Source organism: Natator depressus, chromosome 2 (genome assembly GCF_965152275.1).
Source record: "Natator depressus isolate rNatDep1 chromosome 2, rNatDep2.hap1, whole genome shotgun sequence".
NCBI lineage: Eukaryota > Metazoa > Chordata > Testudines > Cheloniidae > Natator > Natator depressus.
Genome location: NC_134235.1, coordinates 163913995 through 163925411, shown reverse-complemented (window position 1 = coordinate 163925411; position 11417 = coordinate 163913995). Strand labels below are relative to the sequence as shown.

At 43.8% G+C, this 11417-nt stretch overlaps 1 protein-coding gene across 5 annotated transcripts in view; it reads left to right on the top strand.

Annotated features, from left to right (window-relative positions):
- Window positions 1-8016, top strand: part of UPP1 (uridine phosphorylase 1) — a 29907-nt gene extending 21891 nt beyond the window's left edge. For 2 of the 5 annotated variants that reach the window (XM_074945251.1, XM_074945250.1), the window contains 2 exons: window positions 1400-1571; window positions 6500-8015. In XM_074945251.1, coding sequence (XP_074801352.1) covers window positions 1400-1539 — 140 coding nt within the window. In that variant the 3' untranslated portion in view covers window positions 1540-1571; window positions 6500-8015. Of the gene's footprint in view, window positions 1-1399; window positions 1572-6499 lie in introns of all 5 variants that reach the window. The other 3 variants (XM_074945255.1, XM_074945252.1, XM_074945254.1) reach the window with 3 other exon arrangements.
- The last annotated feature ends 3401 nt before the right edge of the window (window positions 8017-11417 follow it).

Sequence of the window (11417 nt, the reverse complement as noted above, 5' to 3'; positions counted from 1 at the left end):
CCCGAGATGAATGACACTTTGCCGAGTGCAAGCCCTAGGAGGGTCCCAGGAGCAGCAGGATGGAGCAACGTTGGGGAAAGGGGCATGTGAATCTCTTCTGCCTGCTCCCCTCCCGCCCCCGCTCTTCGGATGGCAGCCATGAGGGCCAGATCAAAGAACTTTTTAAAAAGTTTCCGTGTGCTGCAGTTCTCGGGCCGCAGATGGCCCACGGGCCGTGACTTTGAGACCCCTGATTTAGAGGGCCTGGGGCTCCTGGCCACCGCCACCACTAGCGCTTCCCCAGGGCTCCAGCAGTGATTTCAAGGGCCCTTTAAATTGCTGCCAGAGCCCCAGGGCTCCCGGCCGCCACTGATACGATCAGCTGTGTACCGGCTCTTACCGGTACGCCATACCGTAGCATACCAGCTTACTTTGACCTGCGGAAGGGACTAATGTAACTGTTTTAAAGTCAAATAGGAAACTGCAGTAACTTTAATCAGCCAGGTAGTCTCTATGTACATGAAACTATAGTCACTTTCTTTACTTGCATATCAAAATGAAATATCAAGAGAGAGAATGTTTCAGAATTGCAAATGCAAATCTAGTTAATTAAGAACTGTTTTCAGTTGCCTGGTGAATAATGTGGTTCCCAATTACAAAAGTATACACTCTTGTGAACTTTAGTTATGAGGTAGTTAAAGTTTAGGTAGGTGACCTAACAAAAGCTGATCACATACAACTTTAGAATAGTCATTTTAAGTTACTCTCCCATTTGCTGTGTCCATGTTCTAAGGCGCAAAGTCTTTCTTTTCTAACTGGTCTGAGATACGAGAGCACGACTTGTGAGGAGTTTACCACCTCTTTTTCTCCCATTTTTTCCCTCCTCGGGAAGCCCACACTGCACCTGCCCTCTTCATCACTATTGTTACCCACAGTAGTTGGATTCAAGCTAGCTCAGGTATGTTAGTCCATGCACAGCTTTTGCTGTGTAGACATACCCTTATTCTCTGATGCAATTTTACCAATCTGACTTCTTGACACACTTCTTGAAAAAAAAAATCTCATTCAGAAAAAGATTCTAATGATGCAATGATTATGAATAATCTGAATGTGACCATATGTTGGAGCAGCTCCATTGACTTTACTAATGGCTTGATAGATTGCTTCAAACTATTAGTAATTTTTAAATAACATCTAAAGTGAGATAGGTACTTAATCCAGTTATTTATTATAAAGTGTGATTTCCATTATCAACTGCTCAAACCCATCACTGAAACTATTAGTTTTCTTGGCTTTATCTCCTCTTGTCTGTTTTGATACCTCAAACGCGGGTGTACAAATAGAAGATGCTCTCATGCTTTCTCACAGTGAAAGTTACCTAAATGTCATTTCTAACAAACACTATTTCTTTTATCTCTAGCTGCTGTGGTGTGTGTCACACTTCTGAATCGACTTGAAGGGGATCAGATTAGCAGCTCGCATGATGTACTTGTGGAGTATCAGCAGAGACCGCTGAAATTAGTGGGACACTTTATTAAGAAGTGCCTTGGGAAAGAGTGATGTACGCACCCTTTGCTGATTATTAGCAGAAGGCTAGTATTTCTTCTGACTTGAAACAATGCTCATAACTATAAATGCCTATAAAATCTCTTTTTTACCTCATGATAGCTTACACCAACCAAAATGCACTAAAGCTAATCATTAGTAGCTGTATGTTTCAGTAGCAGAACATGCTGAATATCTTATTTATCTTATTTGTATATCAGAAGACATAAGGTTTTACACTTTTCTATATACAGTAACTCCTCGCTTAACATTGTAGTTATGATCCTGAAAAATGCTATTTTAAGTGAAACGATGTTAAACGAATCCAGTTTCCCCATAAGAATTAATGGAAATTGGAGGGGTTAGGTTCCAGGGAAATTTTTTTCACCACACACACACGCACAGTATAAATTTTAAACAAACAATTTAATACTGTACACAGCAATGATGATTGTGAAGCTTAGTTGAGGTGGTGGAGTCAGAGGGTGGGATATTTCCCAGGGAATGCCTTACTGCTAATGATGAACTAGCACTTGGCTGAGCCTTCAAGGGTTAACACATTATTGTTAATGTAGCCTCACACTCTACAAGGCAACACGAATGGAGGGAGGAGACACAGCATTGCAGAGAGAGACTGAGAGACAGACACACCGTGCGTGCGTGTGTGAGTGAGAGAGTCGCTCATTGCCCCTTTAAGTACGCTGACCCCACTCTAAATACACTGCCTTTTAAAGTAGATCAGCAAGTTGAGACAGCAGCCAGCAAACTCCCTCAGTCCTGAGCCCTGTAGTGTGTCCCCCCGCTCTGTGGAGATGAGGTACAGAAACAGGGGGCAGGAGCTGGGGGAGGGGGACACCCTGACATTAGTACCTCGCTCTTCCCCCCCACCACACACACACAGCAAGCAGGAGGCTCCTGGGAGCAGCTCCAAGGCAGAGGGCAGGAGCAGCACTTGGCAGTGGGGGGAGGAGCAGCTGAGCTGCCTGGCAGTTGATAGCCTGCTGAGAGGCTGCTGCACAGGGAACTTAGGGGAGCATGGAGCTGAGAGGGGGGCTGCCGGTCCACCCTGGTTCCAAGCCCCCACCAGCTAGCTGCAATGGGCTGCTCTTCCTGCAAGCAGTGGACAAAGCAAGCGGCTGCCAAACAGCGTTATAAGGGAGCATTGCACAACTTTTAATGAGCATGTTCCCTAATTGATCAGCAACATAACAACGAAACAACATTAACCGGGATCACATTAAGTGAGGGGTTACTGTATTAGAAATTAGCCCTAATGTGCAGGATTAGACTATGGTAATATATATAAAAAAGCTTTATTTATTCATTCTTGCGAGAAGAACATGTTAAGTGTTTGCAAAGCCAAACATTAAAACTAGCTTCAAAAGAAGAGCTAAATTCATTGTATCAAAATGCCATGTAAATAGTTATCACTGCCTTTTATACTCTTATTTCACACAACTGATCTGGCAAAAACAAGGTCCACTGTAAATCCTTACTCTGTTTCATATTTAGTAATCTTTGAGTAAACTGCATTATTTTCATCTCAGTAAAAAATTCATGAAATGACAAAGCCTGGAACTGAATTTCCAAACCATTCCTCAGCTCCCAAGCCATGATTCAACAAGACCATTTGTACTTGACTTTAAACATGTGCTTAAATCCACACATATTCAGTAAAGCACTTAAGCTTGCTTTTAAGTCCCATATCTTAAATTAATCATGTGCCTAAGTGCTTTGATGAATCAAAGGACTTCAGTGAGAATTGAAGGCACTCACAGGAGATATACACTATACTCAAGATTGGTGACAGGTGACATGTTTTCTGTCTCCTGATTATTTAACAGTCACCACCTTTCTTCTTAACTTACCTTCACCTCCGCATCCTCAGGGGATGGCAGTCACTCCTACAATCATTCATGGTTCTTTTGGAGAATTCTGGAATGCCTTCAGCTATTGAAACAAATCCACATCTGATGTCTCCAAAGAGCATCTCTGAGTTCCTCCATTACCATCACCCTGGGTCTTATAATGGCTCTTTTAAAAATTGCTCTTTTTACAACTATGGACTCTGGATAACTCTAAGAAAAACTGTCTGTCCTGCAATGGATGGTGCAAATGGGACAGGAGTAATACTTAAGAATGGAGAGAGGTAAATAGTGGCGTCCCCCAGGGGTCTGTACTGGGCCCAGTCCTATTCATATTCATAAATGATCTGGGAAAGGGGGTGAAAAGTAAGGTGGCAACATTTGCAGACGATACAAAACTAGTCAAGATAGTTAAGTCCAAAACTGACTATGAAGAGTTACAAAGGGATCTCATAAAACTGGGTGACTGGGCAACAAAATGGCAGATGAAATTCAGTGTTGATAAATACAAAGTAACACTCACTGGAAAACATAATCCCAGCTATACATATAAAATGATGTGGTCTAAATTAGCATTTACCACTCAAGAAAGAGATCTTGAAGTCATTGGGGATAGTTCTCTGAAAACATTCACTCAGTGTGCAGTGGCATTCAAAAAACCTAACAGAATGTTGGAATCATTAGGAAAGGGATAGATAATACAACAGAAAATATCATATTGCTTCTATATAAATCCATGGTATGCCCACATCTTGGATACTGTGTGCAGATCTGGTCATCCCATCTCAAAAAAGACTTTTTCAGAGTCACTGCTTCCTAGGATAGAGTCCACCATCCTGTAAGTATGGCTACATTTTTTGTTCCTAGATGTATACATTTACATGTAGTCATATTAAAACACATATTGTTTGCTTGCACCCAGTTTACCAAGCAATCTAGATCATTCTGAATCGGTTACCTGTCCTCTTTGTTATTTACCACTCTCCCAATTTTTGTGTCATCTGCAGATTTTATCAATGATGATTTTATGTTTTCTTCCAGGTCATTGATAAAAATGTTAAATAGCAAGGGGACAAGAACCTACCCCTGGTGGGTCCCCACTGGAAACAGAACTGTTCCATGACAATTCCCTGTTTACAGTTACATTTTGAGACCTATCAGTTAGGCAGTTTTTAATCTATTTAATGTGTGCCCCGTGAGTTTTATGTTTTTCTAGTTTTTTAATCAAGATGTTGTGTGGTCCCAAGTTAAGCATCTTACAGAAGTTTAAATATATAATGTCAATGCTATTACCATTATCAACAAAACTTGTAATCTCATAAAAAAATTAAATTAGCTTGACAAGATCTATTTTCCATAAGCCCATGTTGATTTGCATTAATTACATTACCTTCCTTTAGTTCTTTATTAATTGAGTCCTGTATTAGCCACTCCATATCTTGCCTGAGATTGATGTCCAGGCTGACAGGCCTATAATTACCTGGGTCATCCCATTTACCCTTTTTAAGAATTGGCACAACATTAGCTTTCGTCCAGTCTTCTGGAACTTCCGAAGTGCTCCAAAACTTACTGAAAATCAACATTAATGGTCCAGCAAGCTCTTTCTTTTAAAACTCTTGGATGCAAGTTATCTGGACCTACTGATTTTAAAATGTCTACCTTCTGTTTAACACCCACCAGAAATACTAGTGGAAGAGAGTGTGTGTTATCACTATATGATGAGACTATATCATCTGTTTTTCCCCAAATATGGAATAGAAATATTTGTTTAACACTTCTGCCTTTTCTGCATTATTATGGATAATTCTACTGTTTCCATCTAGATATGAATCAATACCACTGCCAGGATTCTTTTTGTTCCTTGTATATTTTAACAACTCCTTCTTATTGTCTTTAATTCTACTGGCCATAGATTTATCCTTGGGTCCCTAGGCTTTGCTTATGAATTTTCTACAATTCCCATCAACTTCCTCTTTCTTCCATTTGTTGTATATTACTTTTTATTTTTTTATAGCTGCCTTCACTTCCTCTCTAAATGAGATTAAAAAAAAACAAAACAAAACTCATCACAGCCTTCTTCCTCAATTGTGGCTTCTTGGTCATCTAATAAGGTGTCCTTAAATTACTCCCAATGATCATTCATGTTTTTTGATAAAATTTTTCCTCCCAGATGATTTGGCTCATAATTATGTTCAGTTTTCTGAAATTAGCCCTATTAAAGCATCAAATATATATATATATATATATATATATATATATATATTTTATTATAGGACGACACTTTATTCTGCTTGATTATAAATGTGATCAAGTCCTGATTACTTATACATAAACTACCATTAACTTTTAGTTATGTGATCAGTTCCTCTTTATCTGTTAGGACAAGGTCTAATACAGAATTTCCTCATGTCGGCTGCAATGCTTTCTGAGTTAAGAAATCGTCATCTATGACGTTTAGAAATTCCAAGGATGTTTTAGTACTGGCAGCATGAGACCTCCAGCATACGTCACTCAAATTGAAATCCTCCAGTAGAATCAAGTCAGCTGATAACAGCAAGGAGAAAGACACTCTCTGATTGTGAGGAAGCGGCACAATATCTGTTTACAGGGAGGAAGACTATACGTGTCAGGGAACACTATCACACTGCAGTTGTAGCACAGAAAATGAGTTCTATGCTTAAGAAAACAGTAAAGAGGAATGGGCAGCAAGAATCTGGAGCCTACTTTAGATATAAAAAATAAAGGACTTTTATTTAAGATCCCATAACAATATCAGTTTAACTTATAAAGTTCTCATATTAACAATGATATGAGGTAGTTATCTCTTCATACAATTTACCTTCAAGGACAAGAAAGCATCTAGCGGATATCGTCACACTGAAATCTAACAAGTACTATGTTCTAACCAGGTCTAAGGCCCTACCTCAGTCTTTCCTGTAGTGGCTTTACTTTCTCACTGTAATACTGGAGAGCTGCTTAATTGTTCCTGGGCTCCACCCCTTGTAGATTTTAGCCATTAAACTTCCTCCAAGGTGTGTCCCTTCTCACACTTATTTTCATGTGCTTATTTTTTTCCTCTATTAAAGTATTTCTCCATCTTGCTTCCTCAGGCCCGGAGCAAGCAAGGAGCCGCACCAGTAAACAAACCAAAATTACAAGCCAGAGCAAGGCAAACCAAACATATCTCACCATTCCTCACTTTTCCATGGGAAGCTGCCATAGAACTTTCCTTGCAATACTGCATTGCAAACACAAGAGGGTGCTACAGAACCTTATACATACGACTTACAAGGCTTACCCCCTATTTCTCTCCCATAATCTAACGTGAAATCCAACAACAGCTGTGTTTTCTCCTGGTTCTAGAAACATTTTCCAAGGATAAGAACGACCCAGTCTCTGCTTATGAAGCTAACTGGACAGAGGAAGGAAGAAGTCATGCTGCAGCATGCACCTGACCCTACCGTCAAGGTCTCCCTCGTTATCTTCCCCCTAGGTTTTACACATTAAAGCCCTTCATTGAGCCAATGTACTCAACATACTGTTATTTTTAAACTCCATCCCTTAGGCTTCCACATGCTCTACCACATGCCGTATCAATTTGCTGCAGTTGCAGAGGAGCGGTATCGAGGGTGAGGTCTGTTCTTAAAGGCCCGGGGAGCTTGTACTTACCAGTGAAGTTAATTCACATGCCACAGCAGCAAGATCCTGATGTGAGCTGATGGCAGTTTGCTCGGCCCTCTGCAGTCCACAGCCCTCCTTCCAAATTGGAGGATGGCCTTGGTCTCTGCAGCCACACCCTCACACAACAATGACAGATACTCCCTACAGGAAGGAGGCACAGAATCAGTATGCTGGAGGAGGCAGGGGATACATTGGCTGGTAGAAGGTCTGGCTTAGAGGATCAGTTGAATAAAGGAATGAGGAGGGGGCAATGTCAAATGATCAACTGATTGGTGGGGTCTTGGGAGACAAAAAATTAATGGGATGGGAATGGCTGTGAGGATGGGTTTCCTGGGAGCACATGGGAGGCCCTAGGGCAAAGAACAAGACAAAGGGTAGGGAAGTCAGGGGAAAAATAAAAGAACATGGGACTGGGTGCAAGCAGGAAGACACTTAAATAGATAGAAAAGGATGGGGGGGTTGTTTCCTATGTTCCACTACTTTGCACATTGTGTAGTCAGCCAGTCACCAGTCACTATGAGTGAGTGAAGAATTCTGATCTGGTAACATTTCACACCCACTTAGCACAGGTGTAAAAGCCAACTCAAGAGTCAAGCCAGTGGAGGATCAGGATCAGGGATTAGATTGAACAAGAGAAAGTAAGCAAAGGAACAAATATAAGATGAGATGAGGGCTCAGAGGAAAGTGAGGTCAATCAAGAGTGAGTGAGATGGAAGAGAAGCGATTTGGAGGGGCAATGTGAATGAAAGTGATCTGCAAGAAACACAGACAGAGGGAAAGGGACAGATAGATAAGAAAGGGAAAAATGAGTGAAGAAAGTTTTCTGGGGAAGAATAAAATGATGGGAGACACAATTTCAAGTTTTAATGAACACAGATTAGTGGCAAAATATTATATAATCAAACACTGGCGTGGTGCTTGTGGGATGAGTGGGGAATAGGAACAAGGCATGAGAATCTGTTGTTCCTACGAAACATATGAAAAATCAGCCAAAAACCCCACATTTTATTGAAAAAATCAAAAAGAGAACACAAACAAGTGTTGACACTGCATTCTACAGGAGTTTTGAATATGGTTTAGTGTCTGATAGGCAAAATTGTGTTTGAGGGAGTTTAAATGAAAAATACATAAATGTCCACTAGGTGGCAGCTGCCAAAATCTTACTGAAAAAAATGTCCTTTACACAAAACCGGTGACAGTAGAGTAGATGCTCCTTCCTAGCAACAAATCAGTGGCCTTTTGCTATGTCCTAAGCAGCTGTTGTTGTTATGGGGAGTGTCGTCTGATCAAAGGCGTATGAAGAGTTAAGGGTGTTTCGGAAGGGGTGGGGCAGCCAGGTTGTGGATGGGGAGTTGGGGTGAGTGGGGGGAACCCCAAGTTTGGGGGAAATGGGTCAGGGAACCATGGGTTTGGCAGGGGACCCCCCAGTCAGCAAAACATCTGAGAGAGCCTGGCTGCCAGGGCAGGCTGAGGGTGCTCCCACTGGTAGCTTTATGCTCCACCATGAGGAGGGATTGATGGCTGGGGAGGGTACCATGTGCACCCTGCAATGGAGGGCAGGGTGGCTCCTAGCACAGACAGCAGAGATGGGAGGGGGAAAAGGGGGTAGATCAGTGCCCTAGGGAGGGGGATCCCTGATCCCTCACTGCAAAATAGCAACCTTTCCCCCGCATTGTCTGCCAGCCCAATGCTGAGGAAGGGAGGAGGAAACCCTCCAACTGCGCCTCTGCTGTTCCCGGGACCCCAACTTGCCCCTGTCTTCCAGACCCTCCCTCCAAACATGCTCTCCATGCAGGCTCTGTCAGGCAGGGCCCTGGAACTGCGCTGAAGGGCCAGGGTCAGGAGGGGAGTGAAAAGATGCCGTTTGGGGGGTGAGGAGGGGGGAAGCAACACCCCTACATCCCCCAGATCTCTAGCTCTGGCTGTGATATCGCAAATGTTGCTCTTATGTGGCAGCTCTGTTGCTGTTACCGAGTGGACAATTCATGGTAGGGAAAGTGTTCCCAGGGGAAATGTTGCTTGTAAGCAGCCATTGCTCTTACAACCTAAGGTGTTGCTGCAAACACGCATCTGCTGGATTTCTATTTACAAGAGTTCATGCACCACCTGTGCCTTTAAACTATAATTGCAACTACAAATTTACTTTGCCACCCTTTTCAGCCATAATGCCGGAGTACCCGAAGTGGGTATTAGCAATATTGCCAGTTTGGGTAACCAAGAAGTTAGGAGACTGGCTTCAGGATGATGATTGAAACAACGCTGTTCTACTTGCTCTCTAATTTATGCTTTAAGCCACCTTCCCTTTTTTGTAGCTATTTCAGTTTCAGATTTTATCCACAACTAAGTACACAAACATACCAGCCTTTCCCCTGACTACTCAGAAGGGGATTCAACTTCCAAGTGCTGGAGTGGGGGAACTGCCATTATATCCTGCCCTTGCCTTCCTCCCAACCATTTTCTGAGGTTGCTAAGTCTCATTTTCTAAAATCACTCAGGACCAGACTTTCAGAGGTATTGAGGTATTGCTGTGCTTAGAATTGCAGTGCCTAAACCCATTTAAGAGCCTAACATTCATTTTCAAAAGGGATTTAAGCACTTAGGAGTCTAAATCATTTGAAAACTGTGTCCGTATTCAAGGATGGTATCAATTTTTCTTTTGTATTGTGGTTGCGGCATTTCCATTGCATTAAACTCTTTAAACAGAAGTGATGTAAATATATGAAAGTTTTATTGCTGAGTGTAACAGGCTTCCTCAGCCCTGCTTCTGTCTCAGTCTACAAAACCACGCAGAGACCCATGTGCTGGTTCAACAGCCTGTGCAGTTTATTTATAACAGAGTCCCCCCACCTTCACGGCATACCTAGCACCTGGGAGAGGGGGAGATCTCGTTCTCTCACTGCCTGCTTCCCCCTTTCTTACTTCCCACCGGTGCCTATTTGTGGGCTCAGGCTAATGGCTTAATTGGCCTTTCTGCACTGCCCCCACTCACAAATTAGGCATTGGTCTGCCTCGTCAGCTCCAATCTGCTATACCTGATTAGAGCTGCTGTGAATAGAGTGTTGACCCAGGGTTTCCTACCTAGCACTCTGTCACACACCTCCACCCTTATCTAACTGCAAGGTTCTTCTTGCCCTGGGCTTTCCCACCCTTACCGGAGGGGCCAGCCTGTGGGAACCTCTCTCAATCTCCAGGGCCATCACCTGGGTTTCCCTTGTGGGGTTTGCTCATCCCCCCCCCCCCGAACTCATACAGTGTGGGGGGCAGGCATCCCCATAGCTCTGTAGCAGCCCATCCCGGGGGCTTACTCCTCTCCTTCTCTATCATTGTATGTGGCAGGGTATTTGAGGGTTACTCCCCTCATTCCCTGGATCACCCAGGGCCCCTCAAGTTGCCAAACTGTGCCTGGGTTTCTTCTCCTGGGGGTTGTGTTGCAGGGAGCTCCCTTGGCCCCCTGACCTCTGCTAAGGAGTTTGGGCTGCCTGTCTCCCCTGCACCTCCTTCCTTCCCTGGGGACAGCTCTTGTCCTCCTGACTCAGGCTTTGTCGTCCAGGGGTCTCTCCTGCTTCTTTTTTGGAGTTCCTCCTCTCTTTTCCCCTCATTTTCCTTTACTTAACAGGGGATTCCTCCCACCGCCTCACTTCCCAATGGGGAAGGGACTCCAGTCCATGCCGAAGACAATTGGATAAAGCATCCCCTCAATTACCCCAACCTGTTTCCACCGAAACTTTTCCCGGACCTTCAGGGGCTCCTGGGCTTTGGGGCAATGCCTCTTATCCCCAGGGACACCCCGTAAGGCCATCGTTGCTCTGGAATCATCGAGTGAGGCTTCACTAGCTCCCTCTGGATAAGCGAGCAAGCCGAGGCCATATCCATAAGGCCTCTGTGGAGTTTCCTCCCCACCATCAGAGAAATGGTGGACAGTTTTTGCCCCCTTCTCCTTCCCTCCAGCCCTGGCCCAGCCAGAAAACTCGGCAAAGCCACAATCCAGGTGGGGCAGTCCCCTTTCTTGTGTCTGGGTAGTCCACATTGGTAGTAAATAATGGGTTGAGCCCCAGCTGGAACTGCTTGGGGTTCTTCCTTCTTCCTGTCCATGCCCCTTTCTGCTGTGGGTTCTCCGGTCTTCCTCCCCACCTATGGACCCTTATATGGTCACCCCTCTTTCCTGGGAAAGTCTGCTTCTGCATACTACCCTGTCAGTTTTACGTCAGCATCCACCGTGCCCAGTTGATGTTGCCTGACCCACACTCATATGTTCTTGGGGAGGCCCTGAAGGAACTGTTCTAATACCAGAGCATCCATTATTTCTGCCACCATTTGCGTATCTGGTCTCAACCAATGGGTGTCCCA